This window comes from Lichenostomus cassidix, chromosome 4, assembly GCF_008360975.1.
Source record: "Lichenostomus cassidix isolate B80296 chromosome 4, HeHo_3.0, whole genome shotgun sequence".
NCBI lineage: Eukaryota > Metazoa > Chordata > Aves > Passeriformes > Meliphagidae > Lichenostomus > Lichenostomus cassidix.
The window spans coordinates 64,286,540-64,310,167 of NC_139484.1; the positions used below are offsets into that span (position 1 = coordinate 64,286,540).

The following is a 23,628-nucleotide window of genomic DNA, read 5'->3' on the forward strand; positions in this document are numbered from 1 at the left end:
CTGCTCCTTTGGCCCAGTGGATAAGCTTGGATTTCTCCATCTTGCTGTCTTGAGGCTGTTCTTTTTATTTTTTTTTTCTTCAGTTTTGGTGCGGGGAGGAAAGGAGGGCTTCAGGATACTTAGGATTAAAGTCATTGTTTGGGGGTATTTGCAGCCAGCTGCCTGCATTAAATGAAGATTAGAGGAGTGCACATTAAAAGTGCAAGGGAAATGCAGAGGACCTGGGATTTGGGAGCTGCATAGCTGTGAACCGAAGGGGAAAGGTTGGGGCTTTATGGCAAATTTTTTCTGATGCCATGTGATCTCAAAGCCCACTTCAGAAAGCATCACAAGTACCAGAAAGGCATCACAAGTAGCTTCCAGGGCAAAGCTGGCTTGGGAATTGTAAAGGGAACAGGAGCATTTGCATTCCTTAAAAAGTTCCTCTGAGGTAAACCTAAACTTTGGGGCCTGGTGAACTGATGTATTTCTTGGAAATTCATCTGCAAGAGCATTTGAAAGGTGTTGAAGGTTTGATAGAATTGACCAAGTTGCTGAAAGCCCACCCTGGAGGTCAAAACTTCAGCAGTAATAAATTTTTGAAGGATTTTTAGGAAGGGAATGAAGTTATAGAGAAACAGCCCAGGAAAAAAATAACAAAGAAGAATCATTCAGCAACACATGCTAATTCTTTTAAGTAGTTAAAAGAAAGTTTAAAAATACTCCCAAAGATGCAGGTTCTGTCCTTTCCTTACGCTCTGTGGGGCAGTCATTAGTGTAAGCTGTGTTCTTGTCAACTTTGCTAATTGCTTGGGGCTTTTCACCCACAAAACCCCTCCAGGTAACCTGGTCCAGTGAGGCAGGAGGGATGCTGTGCTGTGCTGATGCTCAAGAGCACAGGTTTGCTCAGGGCCTCCACAGTTCAGCAGGACCAAGTTCTGCTCCAGTGGAGTCTGGGGCAATCCATTTTTGGTTTTTTTTATTTTTTTCCAATCCGTTGGGATGCTGGGAAGCCTCATTTTGTGCCTCAGTTTCCATAGCTGCCACCACTGGCTTTGAAAAGGCTTGTGGTAGTTGCTTGCTTGTTGCAATGATGAGGTTTTTTTGGACTTCCTCAGGCATGTAGAGCAGGAATGTAAAACATCAGCTGCTTTGTGGTGGGATCTGTCTGTCAGCATCAAGCTGGGATGCCCCTGCTGTGCTGAGCGAAAGCTGAGGCCAAGTTGGCCACCGTTCTTCAGAGGCAGCAGCAAGAGTCAGACACCAGAAGGATGACAGCACAGTCCTTTGTGCTCCCCAGGATCAGCCCAGTGAGTGTCCCATCGCTCTGCCCTGAGCAGGGAGCAGGCTGGGTTGACCACGTTTGGCCACCGTGGTTGGGTGAGGTGGTCAGTGAGACCTGTGGGCAAACAGCTCCGAGGATGTGCTGAGCTGGGATTGATGTCATCCCCACCACGAGCTGCTGAGAACTGCTGTAGCTCATTGCTGCCCTCCTTGAGGAAAGCACCAAGCCTTTGGCCCCAGGGAGAGCAGCAGCCATCTGCCTGGGCATCCTTGAGCAGGAGCCAGGGGCTCTCATGGCCTGGGGACCTCAGCATCCCCATGCTGCCTCCCATCTGCTTCTCCCTGCCCTTGGGGACCATTGGTGGAGACCTTTCAGATCAGTTCTTTTATTTCTGTAAAAACAATGAGGTGCAGACCTCTGTGCTAGCTAGAGACCTCTGAGTGGTGGTTGCTTCCCTGTTTTGGGTGGGGAACCAAGTGTTTGATTCTGCAGTCTGGCCAGATTTTTAGGAAAACTCCCCATCACTGCCTGTTCCTTTAAGCCAGCAAGCCCCAGCTGAAGGCTGTCCTTGGGACTGGTTCTGGGCTCTCAGGAGCAACCAAAGCTTTGTGCTTCTTGGAGGGGTTACATTCCCACCTTTTTAGATGTAGCCAGGAGACACCTTTGATATGTCTTCTGGTGGACTTTTTTTGTCCTCAGGACTTCCAAATGTCAGAGGGAAATCCTGCTTGCCAAAGTGTTTTTGTAACTGTTTTGGCTTTGTGACGATTTATTTCTTTAAACTCTCGGTGCCTGAATTGGGTGATCTAAGAAAACAGTCCATTAAAAGGAGGATACTGTAGAGTCCTGATGAATCCTGTTTTCTACTTGGCCGATGGAACAGAAAGCTAATTGCCAGTAGTAAATCCATTCAAAGGAAGGCTGGAGGGAGGGAGAAAAGCTAATATTCCTCCTTGAATGCCATTTAATCTCTGAAACCTTTCATGCAGATGTAAATTAGGATTTGCACAACAGAGTCAACAGTTGCTCCGTAGATAAGGCAGATTTGCAACATCTGCTTTTTCCATTCTGGAAGCTCTTCCAAAGTCGCTGTCGGGGATAGCCAAGCTAAACAGTAGAGATTTTTTTTTTTATTGCTTTCCATAATCTCTTGTTTATAGAGAAAGCTGCATATGACAGAACTAAACCTGGTTATTGTTCTGCTAATTCTCTAGGAAAAAAGTTTGCTTTTCTCCTAAAGCAGATCTAAGAAAACCCCCACGGGGTAGTAATACAGTGCAGTTACTTGCTAATGCTTTTCGAAGAAAAGTTGTGTGCTAACAATTGCAAAGGCCACTGCAGTGGTAATACAGTATGGACAGTTTACTTTGCATTAATATTGTAGAAAAGCTGTTTTAAGCTTTTCTGGGAGAACTGCCTCCTCCCAAGCAAACACTTGCAATATAGGAAAGGTAAAGTGGTATCTTTGAGTGACCTGGTCTAGGGGAAACTGTCCTTGCCCATGGCAGGGGTGTTAGAATGAGATAATGTTTAAGGTCCCTTCCAACACAAACCATTCTGTGGCTCTATGATTCTGTGAAATAATGGAGGCAAACCCTTTTCAGACACGTTTATCTAAAGACATACTATTATATCACAGTTTAGACTTCTAGAGATACAGATATTTTATTTTTGCAATATTTTACTTCTGGGTGTGAGCCCCACTGAGCAGGGGAGATAACCCAGCATAACACCACTTTGGGAGCTGATACTGCTTCAGCAAGGCGTCCTGTGCTGCTGGGATTGCCAGAGCAAGCCCCTTCTTCCCAGGCTGGCTGCAGCCTCACACTGGGAAGTGTGGTGCAAGAGGGGTCTTGACCTCAGAGGGGGAGAGGAGGGGGGAGAAGAGAGAAGACAGAATGTTTGATATAGTACTTTTTATTTTAAAAATAAAATATAATAGAAAATATGTAATATACACAAAATAATTGAAATAATGTCATGTATGTATTTGATATATTACATTTTGCTTTGCCAGGCTGCTGAGGTACCTTTTGGGGTGGCATAGCCAGACAGGGATGTTCCACCTCTGGCACCATCACAGCTGTGCAGAAAGGAGGGGAAGCTGTGCTGTGCCTAAGACACTGCCAAAATAATATATATATAAAAAATACCCCATCAGTTCCCTGCGGGACAGTGAGGGTATGCATGGACTGCACCCTCCCTCAATCTTACCTGCCCCTAGAAGGCAATTCTGGGTAAACAGGTGATCCCCACGATCTTATCATGCCCCCTCTCACTGGGGCTGCAGGGCCTGGGGCTGGTTCTGTGGTTTTCAATATTCCCCCGGGGCCATGTGCCTGTCTGGGAGGAGGCAGAGGGAATGGGATGTGGCACAGTTCTGTGCATGGCATGGTTCTTGCGGGGAGGTGACACTGGCACCACTTGTCATGCTTCCTGGCTACTTCTCAGACACAGACAGGTCCTAAATTAACAATTTTTGTCAAGAAAAGTGTTTTATTTCCCTTCTGGGAAGTTTGCTCTTCCCAGTGCAGAAGCCCCACGGTGAGGTGGGGAAGTGACTCCATCCCAGAAACAGCCACCCAGGTATTGTGAAAAACACCTGAATGTTATTCACTGGGTGAACAATACTATGAGTCTCTGTTAATACAGGTAGGACACTTACTTAGAATAAACCAGGGCTAAATATTCAGGACACAGAGCTGGTTTGAGCCTGGAGATTGTGTCCATGCTCTTTGCCATCATGACTGTGTTCATCCCACTGATGCTGGAGGTTTCCAAACACCTGCATCAGTTATTCACCAGCTCACTGGCTGGAGCCATGATCCCCCTGGGAACGGGATAACAAACTCAACAGGAGAAAGCTCTGGCATGGCTGTTACTCTCTGATCCTATAATGTATCCTGTCACGGTGGATTTGGTGCTATAAAATACATAGAACAAGAAATGATTTCAAATTAACCTGAAGAGAGAAATGCGTGGAGCGCTGCTGTCTCTGTGCTTGTTAACATGCCAAATACAGCTTGTCCAGCTTGGAAAGGGAAAAATATGATCTGCTTAAAAATGAGCCTTAGTCCATTCCAGCACCAGGCTGTGAAGCAATCCTGGAAAGCCTCTCAGGGATTGCCAGGGTTCAGGGTGGGGTGAGGAGTCTCTTGCTGGTGGGACTGGAAGTTGTGTGCCTCAGGAGCTCTGGGAGGGGAGTCCCAGTGTGGTCTGAGCTGTGTGGTGAGAATTCACCTGCTGCTGGATGCCCTCTGAAGGAATAGTGAGCATGGGGGATGCATGCACCCCACCAGAGCAGCTCCTCAGGAGGCTCCTGAACACTCTCATGGTTGAAAAAGTAGGATTGTGGGAAACTGTTCCAGCAGAAAAATCACAGGTGAAGAGAAAAAAAAATTTCTGGGGGCAGAGCCCAGCACCCTGTGGGGTGACATGGGACCCTGAGGCTCTCTCCCCCCTCACTGTGGCCCTTTGCTGCTCAGGAGCTGTCCCCAGCAGCATCTGGAAATAGTCCCTGACATCCAGGAGGGCACCAGGCAGAGGCTCTAGGTTGGCTTGGAGTTTTTGGGGACCATAAGCAGCCCAGGAATAGCCCATCCCCCTCCACCTTCTTCCTCTTCCTTTCGTGCCTGAAAAACAAATAACTTGAGAGCTGCTTGCATTAAAACCGAAATAAAACATTTCCAGTCTCAGCCAGAAACGAGTATTGATGTCTAAGAGGAGCAGACAGCTGATGGAAATACTGACACACTTAAGCACTTGGAGCTGTGAACCACACAAAAAGTGAATTATCGCTGAGATGAGCCAAGCAGCTACAGAGATGAAGTATCTTATCCTTATAAGTGAATACATACAAAAGCATTTCAGCGTTGCTGGGCCAACTGCTCCTTATTGTGGAAGGTGTTTCCCTGCCAGTTGCTGCCTTTTTGGTTCTCTGAACAGCTCAAAAATGGCCTCTTTCTCTGTAGTGTGTTTGCTGTGAGCTGTGGTGATGCTGCAAGTGCTGATCTCCATCATGATGTCTCTTGGTGATTCTCAAGTCATTACTGCTTTGGCTAAACTAATAACTGGTTGAATTTTAGTCATACCTTGGGAGTCCACAACCCAGATTGCCTCTTTTTCTCGAGGAACCCGTTAAAGCTGCAAATGTGTTAATCCCTGCTCTGCTGGCAAGTGGCAGAGTGGGCTCCTGTAACCCCTGCATGAGTCAACTCCCTGGTAATTTATTACCTGAGCGTTGTGGTTTAACCCAAGCCAGCAACTCAGCCCCACACTGCAGCTCGCTCACCCCACCTCACTGGGATGGAGGAGAGAATTGGAAGAGTAAAAGTGAGGAAACTTGTGGCTTGAGATGAATGCAGTTTATTAAGAGAAGCAAAAGCTGTACACACAAGGAAAGCAGAACAAGGAGTTAATTTCCCCACTTCCAAGGGCAGGTGTTCAGCCATCCCCAGGACAGCCAGGCTCTATCACATGTAATGGTGACTTGGGAAGACAAACACCACCTCTCCAAACATTCTTCCCCTTCCTTCTTCTTCCCCCAGCTTTATATACTGAGCATAATGTCATATGGTCTGGAATATCCCTTGGGTCAGCTGGGGTCAGCTGTGTCCCCTCCCATTTTTTTATGGCTCAATAGTTGGCCTCAGAGGGGGCAACTTCATGTCTCCTTCATGTCTTGGTGTCTCTGGTTGAAAAGGTGTTGGAAACACCAGGCACTTGCAGCTGGAAGGCAGGAAGGAGGTGCTGGACTCTAGCCACCCTGTGAGAGATGTGAGCTTTGGTTCCCTGCTTTAAACTCATGCTTTAAGCAGGGGAATGAGACTGTCTCTGCTTTCAGATTTATCTTTGTACTTGAAAGCTATATAAGGAATGAGAGTAAAAATTGGTTCTCCAAGGTTGCAGTTGGGCAAAGTGCTTAAAAGCATTTGAGTGCCCATCTAAATATTTTGTGGAGGTCTCCAGTTTGGGTCCTGTTTATTTTTTAAGCCTTAGGCATAAAACCAAAAATTTAAAAAATAGTTTATAGAAGTGAAATTAAGACCATTTGTAGCATTTTCCTTTTAATTCACCACTACATCTTTCCAGATACTATTCCCAGTCAATAGGAATAAAGTCACTAGAACCAAACTTTGCATCACAATGTCTGCTGGAGACCAGCTGGGGAGACTGAGGGTAGAGATGCCAAAGTTATCAGAAACAAGAGATGCTGCTTCATTCCACAGAAGAAGCTTGAGACCCCACTCAGGCTGCTGAGTCTACTTTCCTCTTCATTCCACTCCATTCTGTTCCCTGTATACATTTTACAAAAATTCTTTGTTGCTTTGTCATTAACCCAGGTTCATTATGGTTTTCAGAAGAGAGTTATTTTCTTTTAAATGCCTAACCAGTACAGTTTGGCCTGTGCTTAGTCTGGGCTTGTTCCTGTTCAGTAGGTTTATAATACAAAAGCCAAAATATACAAGTCTTGATCATTTGGCAAACAGCTTTGGTGGAACAGTGTTGTGAGTTCAGGGGTTGTACAGTTATGTGGGGTTTCTTTTCCAGTAGATTAAATGAACAAGAGGTTCCATCAGAGTCAACAATGTTAGATCAGTGCTTAGTCTTGTAAGTGCAAAACTGTACTCAGGACTTTTTAATTTGAAGCCAAAGGTGGTACCAGTGAAAAAATCCTCATTGTCCCAAAGAAAGAAGAAAAAACCTGGAATAGTTAAATCAGAATATTTCTCAACAATATTTTCCCCGAGGATATATCCCAGTTGGGAAGAGACAATGGGTGAGCACTCCAATGTTGTAATGAGTGCTGGTCTGATAGTAAGGAGGTGCTGGATGGAGCTCAGTCTTCTTTTTGATTTACTAAAAATATATGCTTCCAGGGAAAATTTTTATTAAAAGGGAAAAAAACCCAATACCCTAAACCTTTGACTGCATGAACACCACAACATTCTGGCCAAACCATAAAATATTTGAGTTGGAATTTCTGCCAGTGTATGAGAGGAAAGGTTCTTTGTAACCCCAATGAGTGTGGGCTTTGCCTCCTGCAAGACAATACCTCCCATGAAAAGCCACCTTTGCAGGCTCCCAGAATCCTTTCTTTCTACCCTGCAAGGCTGTTGATTGCAACATTTTTATATTTTAAATCTTTATATTTATACAAGAATAAAAACATGCATGACAAAAAGAGAAAAGCAATACATTTTTCTCTTAGAGCCTGCTCCATCTCTTTCACCTCAAGGCAAAAGAGCGGCCTGGAGCCAGTGCTACATGCTCAGGTTTGGAGCTTCTATACTTGCATTGATTTCACAGTGAAGTCATTATCTATGAATATGTCTTCGGTTCTGCGTTTCTATTGCACAGAAAATAACTTCAGCCGGGAGCTAGTGGTGATTGCATTTATTTTAGCTATTCTAGCCTGCATCTTCTCTCCAGCCTTCCGCCTGTTTTCTTCAGTCTTCCACCTGTTTTCTTCAGACATTGCCTTTGGCTCACCTAGAGTCACTTGATCAATTTGGTTTATCTGCAGTTTTGCTCCTTGTATCTTGTCTTTACTGGGTCCTGTAGGGTGTGTAGACAGACTCACAGGAATAAACAAATGGAGGTCCAGAGACTGAGCTGTGAACTTGTCAGCACACTCTTACTTCTGCCAGATCACCCCTCACCCCAGCACTGGGTGTTGCAATGACCCTTCTAGAGGCTGTGGTGTTTGTTGTGATGCACCTGGTGGGGTTTTGGATTTTTTTGGATGGTCAAAGCCATCCTTGTAGATCAGCCAGAGACCTGAGTGTCTTTGCACATCTACCTGCCTGTGCCAGGCAAGGGGAAGGTCTGGGCACCTGGAAGCATCAGTAGAGCAAATATGAGATATATTTATTTTTTTAACAGCCTTTCTGTCTCTGACTCCTGCTCTTATTTATTCATCTCTGTTTCTTTCTCCCTTTACAGAATACTTGAGGAGCGAGACCGCCTTTCTGGAAGAGTTGGTGTTTGGAAATGGAGATACCATTGAACTTTCCTGTAACACCCAAGGCTCTTCTGTGTCTGTTTTCTGGTTTAAAGATGGTATTGGAATTGCACCTACCAACAGAACTCATATTGGACAAAAACTGTTGAAGATAATCAATGTGTCATATGATGACTCAGGGCTGTACAGTTGCAAGCCAAGGCATTCCAACGAGGTCCTGGGAAACTTTACAGTCAGAGTTACAGGTATGTGTAGAAATACAGCTCTTTCAGTGATTATCTATTTTTTTTCTTATTTTCTTTTAATTTTTGCCCTTTCACATGTTCAGCACAGCTGGTGGTTTGTGGTGTTTGTCCATACTTGGAAGGTCTGTACCTCCCTGGTACCTCCTGACAGTGATTAGACTGACAAAACAAACCAATTTAAGAATGCTTATGTGTCCATACCAAATGTATGAAGCTTGATGGTAATAGTGGGGGAGACTTAGAAAGGGTGCTAGTCAGATTAAACCCCAAATCCCCCTTAACACTCAAACAGAGTGCTATATGTGCCTTTGAAGTCTTTTGTGAGTGAGTGAACTGTGGCTCAGGGAGGTTAAATTATGTTTTCCATTTTTTGTGAAAAATCAGTGGCAAAATTGCATGTAAAATCTGGAAGTTCCTGAAAACTGCTTCTCTGTTGTAGAGATGTATGTTCTCTGATAAATCTCTGCTCTCCATCACAGTTATCACAATTTGCTAGCTTGTTTTAGGGGTAGCTTATCTGTAAACTGTGTATATCCCAAATATGTGCTTCATCAAAGTTACCTATTGGGATTCATACATTGCACATGCTGTCATTTGCTTGGCCATATTTTTTATCCTGAGAACAGTAGAACAGAACAGCTACAAGCTGTCCAAGCCTGGATCACTAAACACAGAGTGCCAGAAAAATCTGTTGTTTCCAACACAAAGGTCATCTTCGTGATTTCAGGCTGATGCACTGGTAGATGGATACTCATCACTGTGAGCAGATAGAAAATCTCCTGATCACACAGATTAAAAGCCTGAATTTTCAGGAGAATTAGCCCCTTGTGGATCTCAGGTATTGAAAACTTTCCTTTACCCTTGTGCTGTTGGAGCTTTTTCAAGAATCCTTGAATAGCAGGTCCTTCCTCCAAAAGTTGAGTTCCCTCAAAAAGTAAGAGTCTCTGTCTGAAAACCAAACACAGAGATGTTTGTGACTGTGAATCACATCCACTTCATAAAGAGCTTTCTTGTGCCAGCAATAGGATTTTGTGTGAGAGAAAACCATCCTGAGAATAAAAGCTCGTTTCAGCAAGCCTTTGGCAACATCTGCTTTTTATTGAACCTTACTGGAGATTGCTGTGAATGCTTCAAGGTCATATCAATTAAATGGTTAAAGAAGTATTTGGCCCTTGAAAGGCTTTCTTTAACTAGGTACGATTACTGGAACTATCCAACAAACTGCAGGTTGTTAGAAATGTTACTCTCTCTTTTTTCCCTAAGTGACATGAAAATGCTTTTGAGTTCAAGGGGCAGCAGGGAGGCAGGAGAGGGCAGCTGGTTACATGCTCAAATGAAACAGCTGCCAGCCCCAAAAGTTCGTAAAGTGAGAAATTGTTTTTAATAGTGGAAGGACTGATAATCCTCTGCTTTTAAAAAGTTTAAGCCCCTGTATTTTTCCTCTTCACTAATAATAGCTAATAACAGCTTAAGAACTAGCGAGTAACCTGAACCTGCTTTCTGACAACATTATGAGTCTTTGATTCTGTTAGCCCACTGTCATTACCACCAAAGTGCTGGTAATGTGGGAGCCTCTTTTTTAGCTGTCAGCAGCACTCGTTTTAAACTTTGCAGCCCTGCTCTATGTGGCAATAGCGGTGCCTCTCAAATACTCAGATATTTCTTCATAATTGGTATTGATTGCTCAGTGTGGCACTGCACAGATGAGATTGTGATCGGAGATTTGTGGTTTGTGTCCCCAGTTCTTACAGGTAACACCAGCAATTAGCTCAGGTATCTGGTCAGGTGTTTATGTGGATATCTGATGTTTGGGGCTGGAGCTGTTCTCTGTGTGAAACTGCTTTAAAGCTGTGCTAACAAACTGGAATTGCTCTGATCTGTGTTCTTAAGTGAGCAAAACTAGGCTAGGTGTGATTGGAATAGCTGATCCACACATAAGTTCCCTTTTGAGAGATTCTTCCAGGTCCTAGGGGCGTATCAGAATTTTCCTACACGGAGCCATGAGATTTAAATCTGTAACAAACTGACTGTTCTATAGCAGCTCTCACTGTGCACAGGGAGATGTTTGATGCTAGAAGCAGAGCAAGTAGATGCTGGAGCTGGCATTCGAGGGCTGAGAACCAGGCTGATAAATAGAGGGTTTGATCTCTTTAAAATGCCTCCCTTGACAGACAAGGGCTTGAGTGTTTTGCTAGTTTACAAAAAGAAACATACTGTCCCCTTAAAACCTGAGCACTTGGAAAGGATCACAAGTCGAGGCTGCATGCCCAAACTGATATCCAGCCCTGTTGGCAGAAGCTCCATTTCTGCAACCATTTCATGCACAGAGCAGCCTTTGGATTTAGTGGCTGAGCAGCACCCCTGTGATGAGCATGGCTGGTACCAGCAAACAGAGCTTTCAAAATACCCAGTGCTGAGCATTACAAAACAGGTGACAGAACAAATTAAGCCCATTTTCATTCTAATTAAAGCTCTTTTGAGCACTTCTTGCTGATGCCAATACTTAGCAACTTCTGCAAAGGATTACTTTTTTAGCAAACAATAAACAAAAAGCTAATAATTTTTAGTCACCTTTTGAAAAAGGTGATGTTTTAGTAACCTGGATAGATCAGTAGCTACAAACATTGGATATTTGATCTTAAAATCTAAGCTGCACTTCTCAACTTAAAAACAAGCGAGGTCAAAGACTTCCCTCAACCTTATGAAAATGTTTTTGAATTCGTTTAAAAGTGGATTCTACTCCTCTATTCATGATGGATTCATTGGAAAGCAGAAGTAAACTATAATCACGTGTTAATATATGGGTAACCAAATCTGAGAGAGCAGAGCTGAGAATGTGCTGGTTTCTCTGTCAGTGCTGGTGGGGATTTGGCTCAGTTTCTGCCTTCACCAGGACTTGAGTAAACCTGCTGGATCAGCCAAAACACCTAAACATGCACTTCACTTTCAGCAAGCCCCATGGCATTTCCCTAGTTCTGCTGCCAGCAGGACCTCAGCTGTGGATTTGCAGTTAGATATGTGCTTAAAGTCATCCTTGAGGTTTTTGCCAAAGAGAAGTGAGAAGCACGAGGAGCCCCTGCAGTCTAAGGCAGGGAGAGGATTCCTGTGTAACTTGCTTCTCTGGATGGTGAACATGTCTGGAAGGCCCTTCCAGGTTCTGCAGAGAAGTTGTATTTGTTGTTACCTTCCCTTCTTTTTCCTTCCTTTTATCCAGCCCCCCCTTTTCCTTTTCCATTTTTACCTCCACGGTGCTGGTCAAAAAATGGTAGAAAACTCAAGTGCATCTTGAAATGAAGGATGTTCTGCCTGGCTTGATCTAAAGCAGTGCTTTACATTTCTGGCCACGTGTTGAACACTCATAATGTTTCCTGTTTCCTAGTGTTTTAAGGCCAAGTTCTTTTACTACTGTCTCAGAACATAAAGGCTGATAGGTTGATAGCATTTTGCCTTTATTTAAAAGAGAAATTCCTGGAGATTATATGAAGTCAGTGATGCTAAATCTTCCAGATGCTGAACTGTACTAAAGTAAACGGTGTAAACTAAATCAAACACTAAGCTGCCATTTGATAATGGGATTTACATTTACAGTAGTCACTTGGTGGTGGGGGAAGAGGAACTGAGCCTTCATTGTGGACAGCTTGGAGAAGGTGAAATGTTAGACCACGTTAAAAGAAACGGTTCAGCATGTTTTGGAGAGATACAGATGGAAAATTCCCACCTGTTTACCTGTATTGAGTTACAGCCTGAGGTGCCTTTGTGGGAGGAGTATAACTAAAGGGAACTGGTTCACAGAGTAGCCATCAAAATGTTGATGGACAGAGAGGTTTGATTGCAAGAAGTTCAAAAGGTTTGGTCTTAGTTAGTTGAACAAGGAGTTAATGAAGGAAGATGTGGCAGGGGCATATTGAGTTAAAAGAAAAATGCAGGGAAAGTCAACTAGAAATTCTGACCTGTAGTTTTGAGACATGGTAAAATAAAAAGTCTTCAGAGTGAATGCTAGAGGGGGGAAAAACAGTCAGAGCTTTTTATGCAAAAAGAAACCTTCTGGTTTGGAATTCCATTTGTATTTATGAGGAAAAGAGCATTTCACGCAGGAAGAAGTGTTTTGACGTTGGACCCCATTTTCAGAGCACTGGCAAACTCATGACAGCTCTCTCCCAGTTCAGGAAGCTCCTGTCCCGTTGTGCCTGGCCCAGCAGCATCAGAGGGAAGTGCTGGTGGAGCTGCAGGGAAGGGTGAACCATCACTTGGATGTCCTTTCTTGCTGGAGCCCCTGACACCAACAGGCTCATCCAGCATGGTGTCCCCACATACCGTCCTCTTTCTGACTCACTTCTCTCTCTGTCTCTTTCCAGATTCCCCTTCGTCAGGTGATGATGAAGATGACGATGATGAGTCAGAAGATACAGGTAATCTGTTTTTCTGGGGTGCAGACCCCTTTTCTTTCAAGAAGCTGTGGCAACCAAGCAGTGCAGCTCATCTGGGAGTTCATGTAGTCACACAGCAGCTCTTTCTTTGTGTTAAAATCAGTGACCTTAGGATGGAACAATGATGAAATTTGTACAAAAATTTAGAAATAACTGCCAGTGTGGTATTGCTGCTGTGGAATCTTACAGCAGCAGTACTGTATTTTGAAGACTTGATGCTAAGAATCTGAATTTATGGATAGTTGTAAATTTTCCTTGCATGTAAATCCAGACAAGGTCACTTAGTTTTTTTGTTTTTTTTTTTTTTTACCTACACTGATGTCACACCAGTTTTATACCATTTCAAACCCTGACTGCATTACTTTTAACTCTTCTGATTCTGGTCCTTACCAGCATCCTGACAGGAGTCAGAGTTTAAAACTTACACTAGCCAAGGGCCAAATCTACTGCTGCCATAAGTGGGAGCAACCCCTTTGGCTTTACTGGCTTTTTCTTTCATTCCTGTGAGGAAGAGAATCCCAGGACAGAGCCTTTTGGTGCTTTTACAGTGAATCTCTTTCAATCCCAGTGCTGCTTTCTTTAAGTGCAATAGCATTAATCAGAATCATTACAGGCTTCAGAGGCATTACTGTTGTGTTTTATTCTGCTCTTTATACTTCTGCAAAGTGAGCTGCCCGTGTGTATGTGTTTTTAATAAATAAATGTCTTGCATTTGAAGTCCTAATCGGCTATGTACATTGGCAGGAGTTCAACACGACTGGAAAATCTCTCCTGCCCATAGCATTGGACATGCAGGACTCTTTCAAACAGGTCTCCTGCTGTAATAAGTTCATACCGCTGCGTGTGCAGTGTGTGGACAGTAATGGTGAGTTTCGGTGCCAGGAGACCCATCAGTAGCAGTTAGTGGCTTTCTGATAGCTTCTAATTAGGGGCCAAATCCTGCCAGGTGACAGGCACCTTTGCAGAGATGCTCAGGGCTCTTGGTCCCTTCTGAAGAATGGTACAGACCAGGGAAGGTCTGGTTTGGCCAGGACTTTTTCGTGCTGCAGAGCAGCTTCTGATGAGCACAACTAATGGTTCTGTACGATTTTTTATGTGGTTTATAGAGAACTCGATCTCTTAGCAACAGGTATCACAAAACATCAGCTGGCTAATGGTACAGAAAGACTTTCTTCTTCACTGAAAAGGAAAACACACGTTTCACCACATGTATTTATAGCCTGTTTTCTGGGTCTTCTTGACTTTGAGGCTGTGTCTGTTTTTAGACCTGAAGGTAACGGCTGGCTTTGCTTAAAGGTCTCGTTATAAAAGGTTGGATTCTCTTCTGCTTTAAAAATGGTCGATTAGTTAAATGTGTCCGTGCGGTGAAACCTCACGGCATTTCGTGACATGGCTGTGCTTCATGTTGCTTTCTTTGATGTCAGATCCTCCACTTAACCCTCAGAGGTCTCCCGAGCCTGGGGAGCTGTGTTGTTAAGCCTGGTGCCACCACTGTCAGGACACCCCACCAGGAGCAGGGCATGAAGGACCATCTCAGGCAGGCAGACAGGGTGTAACCAGTGCCATGTTCTGTGCACAGCCCAAAGACCCAGGTCCTCTATCTCCTGTGGCAAAAATGTGCCCTGCTAATGGGGAGTAGGAGCCCCTGCTTGGGCATCAGACATTGGGGTGGTCAGTAGTTAGAGGAGGAAAGGCCATAAACACACTTCCGTGCAAAAGAAAAATGCCACAGAACCATAGGACAGTGAGGTTGGAAGGGACATTAAAGGTATCTAGTCAGTATAACTGATAGTGTTTCATATTTAGGGGGAAGCATCCATCCTGGAGTGGCTCACTGAGTGTTGCACATCACTGAATAAAATCCTTGTGTCCTGGCCCCTGGCTGTGATAAGTTACTGTTTTGGCTTAATTATGTTACTCAAGAGAGTTTCTCATTCTCATCTAGCAGAGAGCTTGGAAAGTTGGTTCCAACAGCACCATGAGTTTGAAGCTAATTTTGTTAGTTTTAAGGTTTGGAAATACCAAATTCCACGTGGAGTGCCCTGCTCTGCTCACTCTCCTTTAAGCTTCCTCTCTGAAGGACAAAACAGAAACAGGGCATCCCTGAGGGATGGGCAGCAGAAAAGAATAAGGAGGAACTTCAACAGCTTCAAATCAGCCCGTTTGTTGCAACCTTGTCACAAACCGTGATCCGCCTTTGCCGAAAGAGCCTTTCTAATACCTCTGTTCTCTACAGCTGTTTTTCCTGGCCCCGAAACAAAAACAAAACTCCCTTTTCACACACTGAGCTTCTGCCCCAGTGCTCCCTACCCCTCTTGTATCTGTTTGTTTGGAGCCCCCGCTGCGCAGCCCCAGCACCTTCAAAGAGCCCCCATAATCTCCAATTAAATCTGGCTGTGTCCTCGGAGGCGTCAGCTGGGGAAATTACACAATTAGGGTTGATTCTGTCTGCCACAGAATTTGGTGGCAGCTCCTAATTGCTAAATGAGCGCTTGGCTGTATTTATTATTCCAAGTATTGCTCTCAGTTTTTTTTTTAATTGGTCATTCCAGTTGGATGGGTGGCCGGTGTCTTTGAGGAACAAAACAGACCTTCAGGCTTAGTGTTTGATGATGGGAAAGGGCTGGTGATAATGTTTGTGGGTCCCTTTCTTTTTTTCACACCTGCACATGCAAAATCATTGCTAGTAATTAATTTAGAGAGACCGAGTCTAGAAACTTTTCCTGTCTTTCATCCTTCCTCTTTTCCCTCTCCCAAAATGCTCTGGAGCTTTGCAAGCTTTGCTTGAAAAGAAGAGTTAGCAACATTTTCAGCCCCTTAAAAAGTGGTAATGAAAGGACTTGGAGGGCAGAGCAAACCAAAAGCAGGGATGTTTTGTTCACTACTCCTGCAAGTGAGAACAAAGGCACTGTTTTCAATGTGTAGATGCTTTCTTCCAGTTCCAGTTTGACTTGAGAGCAATGCCCTGTTTGAGTCTTGGCACAATAATCCAGGGGTGCCCAGCCCTGGCAAGCCCTGAATCTCACAGAGGAGCACCCAAACGAGGGAAAGCACTCAGGGAAGAGGCTGTGTCTAATTGCAGGAGGCAGGAGAGAATCCTGCCTTTGCTTCATATGGAGAATATCCCCTGCTGGAAGCTTTCCTGGGCTCCATCTTGCTCCTCTCTCATGTCCAATAGCAAAATCCCCCTTGGCTTCAGTGACAGCATTTGCAGCCAGTGGGTTGATGGATTTCCTGTGAGATTCAAACTCATCTTTTGAATGGAAAAATGTGATGAAACATCACCCTGCAGCACACACAGATGGCGTGGAAAAGGGAAGAGCCCAAAAAAGCAAAAGAAGGAACCTGGTCCTGGTGGGGTGACCATGAGATCCAATTACACCCCAGTGCCCAGATGAGAGTAAAACACCATGAAATGGCATTTATTGTAGGCATATATGTAAAACAACAAACAGCAGATTATTTGCCTGGCCTTTCCCATTGCTCTCCCCTGTAGCCTTGTTAACCTCTCGTAAAGTCCCTAGGAAATCAGGGTGCATTGCCAAAAGGAAGCCTTTGGCCAGAGAGTAGCCCAGGCTTCAGAAACAAAGAACCAGACATCTCCATGGTTTTTGGAGCTCTCTCCTCTTCAACTTTCCCACCACCACCCCAGCTGCTGCAGGGGGATTTGCCCAGCCTTTGCTTAGTTTCTGCCCTTCCTTCATGCTATAGCATCAAGACCTTCATTTAGCAGTTGCACCCTTCATGCTATAGCATCAAGACCTTCCTTTTACCATCAAGACCTTCCTTTAGCAGTTGCACCCACTCTTCTAACGTTTTTTTGGAATATTCCCCATTCTTGTGCAGTTCTACCATTTGGAATGGTACATGGCTGCATGATGTCCTATTTTAGCCCACATTACCATGTAGTACTTCAGGTGTCCTGAATGTGCTATGTGTTCACAGCAAAGTTTGTAGCCAGGATTTTGCAGGGCCATGGGAATTGTGGGGATTCCTCCTTTTGCCATTGTTTGTGCCAGCCGTACTCCTGCCAGATCCAGTGCCATCCTGGCAAGAAAAGGGCCTTAAGCAGTTTCCTTGTGTGAAAAATGAGGCATATGTGGGGTGGGTGAGCACAGATCCCTCTGATACGTGGGGCTGACTGATAGGCATCTCAGCTTGTTGTGCAAGGCAGGCTGAGGGCAGATGCAAACCCTCAGTACTGGATTTCCCTCCTGGGATGGCATTACTGAGGCACCTACATCCAGCCATCCCACTGCAGAGGTGGGAGAGCAGATGGGACGTGAGAGTTATGTGCCCAGAGGGGCTGTCTCTTCCACATGGAGGGGCCTCCTGGATGGAGCTGCTGACATCCAGTTCCTCATGGACTTTGCAAGGAGAAGAGACCATGAGGAGAGTGTTGGCAGGTGCTAAAAACCAGTGGGTGCATGGATTGCCTTGGCTGAGCTGTATGACTTTTCCTGCAATGTCCTTGGAGCTGGAATGCAGCAGGGAGCCTGTATGGGGGACACTGGGAATTAGACCAAGGTGGGGTCAATCACTGGCTTACCTGGAATTGCAGTGGAATGGGTATCATAGAGACAAATGCATCAGGGCTAAGTATACCAAGGAGTGCTGGAGAAAGGATCCCATGCATCTCAGAGGGATGCAAAATGAGGGAAAACTTTGTACACCCTCGTCATTAAGGGGATTACAGGTTCTTCAGAGCACTGAGATGCTCTGTGATGCTGGGTGGTGTTTCTGAGCATTGTCACTACAGCAGGAGAAGCCATCAGCAGTGCTTTCCCAACAGTTTTGGTGGCCAGCATGTTCTCCAAGGCAGTTCTTGGAGGACCAGTGCCTTCAGTTTGTCTTGGCCAGAAGCACACATGCCTCTGCAACTGGTGCTCCATGTCTGTGAGTTTTTCCTACCCAGCTGAAGGAATTGCCATTTACACTCCTTGCTCTCCTCTTGCTGTTTTGCAGCTCAGAAACTCTCTGCTCCCATCTCCCCTTGTCCTTGGTGTAGAGCTCAGCTCTGGGGGGCTGGATGTGGCCCTGGTGTGGCAGGGGAAACACAGCATGTGCAGCTCTGCAGTGTTTCCTTAAGCAGAAATGAAAGCTTGGGAGGCTTTTTTTAAAAACTTTTTCTTTCTTCCCAGTATAATGAGTTTGCCGCTGCTGCTGCCTTAATTTGGAGTTAATATGTAATGTTTGTAACACAGCCAAGGAACGTAGCTGTACTTGAGGCAGATTATAAAAAGTATCTCATGCTAACACTGGTGTTTTAAAACTTATCCCTGTTCAAAGGTAACATGAATCTTGAAAACTAAAATCACTCATACTTAAAGAACATAAACATGATAAACCAGTTTGGCACTGGCGCGCTTTTTTCTTTCCTTCCCTTAAGGAGGCTACACTACATTTGCACTCACTGAGGAGGAACATTTTCCAGGGCACTCAGCTCATACTTTTTCTTTGCTCCCTTGCTGGCCCATCAACATTCTTTTACAGTTCTAACATCTTTCTGCTGTTTATGCTTCTTGGCTACTAATGTCCCGAAGGTACGTCTGTATCTTTTTACACGCTGAGGCCAGATTCTCATCCTGATCTGGGATATCTCTACTTGTTGATTTAAAAGCAGCCACTTCAGATTTATACTGGCATTACCAATACAAGAACCTGGTTGTGAACCTTTCATCACAAAACTGAAATGCAAACACCCTGTCTATGTGTATGAGAGTCATTTAGCTGGAAAGCATTTCTGTGTCATTTATCTTAACTGCAGCAGGTAGCAATTTAACTGTCAATCTGCACATGCCAAAGACTCCTCAAAAGCATCTGCTCACCAGCTGATATCCTCTGCAGCAGAAAGGGGCCTTTTCAGCTTGGTTTTTCCTTTCTCAGGTGTCCCCTTCTGGACCCGGCCAGATAAGATGGAGAAGAAGCTGCTGGCAGTTCCCGCCGCCAACACCGTTCGCTTCCGATGTCCAGCGGGTGGAAACCCAACTCCTTCCATCTACTGGCTGAAAAACGGCAAGGAGTTCAAAGGGGAGCACAGGATTGGGGGCATTAAGGTAAGGCTGTAGTTTGGATCTCAGTTTTTATTATTTCTACCAACTAGAAAATTGTGATTTTCTAGCACACAAAGTGATTAACGTCGGTAGTTGTAAGAGCACTGTCCAGACTTTGTAGAAATGAAGGTGGTTCTGGCACTTTTAGGAATTGCTTGGCACCAAAGTGTTAAAAAGGACTGCTTTCCTTTGGGATCAAAGGCTAATTCCCTCTGAGTTTGTCTGTAGTGGTCATTCAGGGAGTAGGTAAAAATGGTTTATAGTTGCATTGTGAACAGTGATGAAAAAGCAGGAGCAGAAACTTCTGTCCTAATTTCTGGAGCTGAGCCCAGTGCATTGAGATCTGTTGGACCAAGCCATAGCTACTCCCAGCTCTCAAAGAAAACCTATTCAGTGTCCTTTGAAGGTATAGGAAAGACTTCGCCAAAGAGCTGGACCATCATGCTGGTGGTAGTCATTAACATTCTTGTGGTGTAAATCACTGACCCTTGGTCAAGTGTTGGATTCCCTTGTAGCCAGAGTAATAGCATCTGCTCCTTGGCTGCTTTCTTCTCCCTGCTTCCTTTCTACCATGAGGTGTTCTGGAAAATGCTCTGGCTTGTGTTTGTACATAGAGCTCAGGGACACAAAACCCCACTGCAGTCAAATTATTTAATTAGCCAGAAGCTTCTGTGCTACTTTATATGAAGAATTATGGCAGGATTTTAAAAGGAAAATCAGCTTTTCTCATATTTTGCTGTTGTTGTTATTACTTTGTTCCCTTGAGGTCCCAGTCAGACACTTTTTTCTGGTTTTATTTGGGAACAATAAAACTGGTGCAGCTGATTATAACAAAATCATTGTAGCAGGAAGGACTCCTGAGCAGCAATTTTTGCCTGCACTCTGCCAGCCTTGACGTATCCCTGGACTCTGCTGCTAAGGAGAGAAGGTGACTTGTAGGAAGGCACCTTCATCAGTACTCAGAATAGCTGTGTGCTGATGCCTGCCACATCCGTAGTGTTTTGAAAGGGGACTGGGCATGCAAAGCATGCCATGCTCCAGAAACCAGAGAAGGTTTCAAAAAAAGTCCTCCCTCCCCACAGTTTTGGGCTGTTCCTTTCCTGTTAGCTCAGACCTGTTCGTGAAAGAGCCTTTTGTGATGGCTCCAGTGAAGCCTTTAGAGCTCCTTCCTCAGTCCTGTCCCTGCTCCAGCCTGGATGAGGCTGCGAACACGCTCAGGTTTGGATCTTCTGAAAAGCCACGGAGGGAAAAGAAGTGGGATGGCAACTCCTGTGGGTAAACTGCTCTTCAGCAGATGACATCCACAAAGCACGAGCATCTTTTACTAATTGCAGGCTGTAAGGATCATCATGAAGTGTTTTGAGGCTTGCGTGCGCCATTCCAACGGCTTCTTACTAAACTGTGTCACATCAGCTGCACTAAATTATGCCTGCAGAAAAAAACCCTCAAGCTGAAAGCAATTCCCCTACCCACTTTCCAGTAGTTTTAATCTATCTTTGAGATTAAATTGACACGTTTCATCCTCTGAAACTCAGTAGTGAGTCTTAACCATCACTGTGTTTTGTTTCTCTAGGGGCACTTTACAGCAACAAGTCGATGCTTAAAAGAGCTATTGAAGGCAATGTCAGGACAATTACAGGAAGATTGGCTTAAGCTCTCTATCTGTCTAGGTGTAGTTCTTTGTCCCGTTCCTGATATAAAGACATCTTTCTCTGTAATTTTCCTTCCTTTATTTGCTTGCTTTTGGTCATGAGCCACAGTTAGGTATAAGTAGTCTAGTGTGAATCTCATCCAGTATAAATATACTGATAGATATCAGCTGAGATTTGAACCAGAAAAGGAGATTGAAAATCTGCTCGGTATCTCATGTATTTAAGATTTAAATTCCCTGTTACAACTTAACTTCATAACAGGATTAGGCAGCTTGAAAAGAATGGGCAAGATCCAGATCTGGTGGAGTTTGGTTGGCTTACTTCATCTCGAGATCTGGTCTTAACCCAGAAATCCTTGAGCTGGGAATGCTCTCATTTGTTTTCAGTGTGTGAAAGAGTTTAGATGTTGATTGTGAGAAGTCTGTTGTCAGCAAAGGAAAGCTGACCACTCTTCCATGTCTGCCCCTTGCACATGGCATTTAGACCTGTGTGGCTGCATGGTGTAAAGCCTGCAAGAGAGAAGGGTGAGTGTTGAAAACATGACAGGCAGGCTAACCTGGTTTTGTTACAGTTCATCCTTAACTGGTAAAGAAAAGAAATTCATATGACTTATCATATGAAATTTCCCAAAGAGCATTAATGGTTAAATCCGTGTTGGAATCTCTAATATCGTAAGCCTGTGTGTGTTAAATGACCCTAGAAGGGAAGATTGAGGGGGAGGGGAGATGGAGGATTATCCCTTCCCCAGACCATTGCACTGACTTGCATACCAGTCTGGCAAACACGAGGTTCCAAGTGTGTCTGCAAATGTTTGTTTCACAAGGAGCCAAGAATGACAACACCAAATAAACCAGAGGGATTTCCAGTATCTCACCCACTTGATTAATGCCTGCACTAAGTCACTTCGTGTTTCTAGTGTTTTACCAAGTGCAGTGACTATCCTAACTTGGGAACATCCTTTTTTATTATCTTTTTCCAAGAGTTTTCAAAACTAGAAACGTCTTCCAAAGTTTCCAAACGAGTTCTGCCCCATGAGTCTGTGCCCCCAGGTTCTTCTCTGTTCAGAGTCCAAAGTTCCCATCACAAACCTGACGAAGAGAAGTTCTTTGAAAGTGTCATAAAAGTGTCTTTGAAAGTGCATCCTTAGTAAAACACCTAATTTGGACCTGGATTTAGAATATAGGTCAGACAAGGGAGTCATCCATGTGTCTGGAGCCCCATTTCCTTGGAGTAGCTCCTAGGGGTTTGAGTTGCAAACATTTTGCAGTGCTGAAAAGTGGATTAAAAGAAGCCTTTAGACACAGCTATGAGACAAGCCAGTATGGAAATGAGCCACTAAGCAGCCACAAATTTGCATGGAAACTTCCGTGACAGTCTGGTATATTCAGCTGTGGGCTCAGGGTCCAGGCTTTGCTCTCAGAGCTTCTCTTGCTCTGTCATTCCCACACGGTTGCAGAGATGCAGCAAGGGGCATGTTGTTTTACAAAGGGTTAAATGTTGGTTCTGCACTGAGCTCCTCCATTTGTGCTGTCCTGGGTGGGCAGAGGTGCAGTCAGAGCTGACCAGACATCTGCCACAGCTGAGATGTCTGTACAGAATGTTTGGCCACAGCCTCTTGTTACCCATACTCTGAAATGAAAGGAAATGCTATGTTCAGTGGTCTCTGAAAAGTGGGGTGCTCAGCAGTGCTGTTTTCATGGCTTCAGAGGTCTACAAATTGTTTAAATTACTTTTGCTTGCTTATCTTGCAACTAAGCTGTCTAGTCCTATGGTTTTAAACCTTCTCCTTGCAAAGTTCTGGCTTTGATTGCAACTTGGCCCTTTTAAGGAAAGCATGTGGATGCAATTTATGTGTAGCAAAAGAGGTTAAATGACTTCATATTTGAGTTCACCTGCTGCAGCAAGAAATCTCCAGGAGCAATTACACCCTTGTTTTTTCCATCAGCCCTTGACATTCTATAGTGCAGCATTATTGTAAATCTCCTGCTTCTGTGTCCTTGGGGTCACCTTCAAAATGTTTAATAAAGTTAAATGTTCTGCTTTGGGCAGCAGAAGGCATGAAATTAATATCCAGAGATTTGGAGAGCTTTCATATGCTCTGCACCCTGAAGTCATCTTTGTTACTGTTGGTTGCTTTCTGTATTAATTCAAGATTTGCTTTCCATATCCGTTATTTCCTTTATCATCATTAGAAACGAACGTTCTAACTGAGATCACAGGGCAGCAGGTCAGGGTGGAGACATGGGTTATGCTTTCCCTTCTGCTACTGAACCACCATCAGCTCTGGACACGAGCCACATCCAGAAAACCAACCAATTTAAAATTCAGTGCCAAAATAGAAGGCTGAGCAAGCATCCTAGGGACCAGATTTTAGGCTGGAAATGTTCTCTCCTCTTTTATAGATGGAATTTAGGGGACTAACTCAGTTGGAGAATCCTGTTTCTGTTCAGACAGATGCAAGAACCTGTTGCCTTCGTACCACACACATTTTAAAATACAGATTGGAATTGTTTTACATGATGCCTTTTGAAGTCATTATTCTAATGAGACGTGCCACATTCAGTTGTCAGCTGGATTTGTTACTGTGATTATTGTGGAAACATAGGAGTCCCCATTGAAATCTCAGTGTGTTACATTGTATTGCATCATTTTTGCATTGGTCTTAATGCCTTTTCTTGTTAAGACTTTATTGACCCTTGTAACAGGTCCTTGTGATGTTCAGGCCTTTTCTGGGGTCCATTCATGCTGGCCAAGTGTATGGTTTGAAAGGTCTGGCAATGATGGGGTTTGACCACAAGCTTGATGGTTTGATTTCTTCCTCCAGCTGCGGCACCAGCAGTGGAGCCTGGTGATGGAGAGTGTTGTGCCGTCAGACCGAGGGAATTACACCTGTGTCGTGGAGAACAAATATGGCAACATTAGGCACACCTACCAGCTTGATGTGTTAGGTGAGATTTCACTGTTTTCCCTCAACAGCTGATCTGTGGTGATGTTGAATAGCTGTGTGATAGGATATAGGAAGC

The 23,628-nt window shown here is 44.4% G+C and overlaps 1 protein-coding gene across 6 annotated transcripts in view; it reads left to right on the forward strand.

Annotated features, from left to right (window-relative positions):
- FGFR3 (fibroblast growth factor receptor 3) overlaps positions 1 to 23,628 on the forward strand; it is a 55,447-nt gene that overhangs the window by 13,090 nt on the left and 18,729 nt on the right. For all 6 annotated transcript variants that reach the window (XM_085059605.1, XM_085059606.1, XM_085059607.1 and 3 more), the window contains exons 3-6: positions 8,210 to 8,473; positions 12,829 to 12,882; positions 18,787 to 18,956; positions 23,430 to 23,553. In XM_085059605.1, coding sequence (XP_084915731.1) covers positions 8,210 to 8,473; positions 12,829 to 12,882; positions 18,787 to 18,956; positions 23,430 to 23,553 — 612 coding nt within the window. The remainder of the gene's footprint in view (positions 1 to 8,209; positions 8,474 to 12,828; positions 12,883 to 18,786; positions 18,957 to 23,429; positions 23,554 to 23,628) is intronic.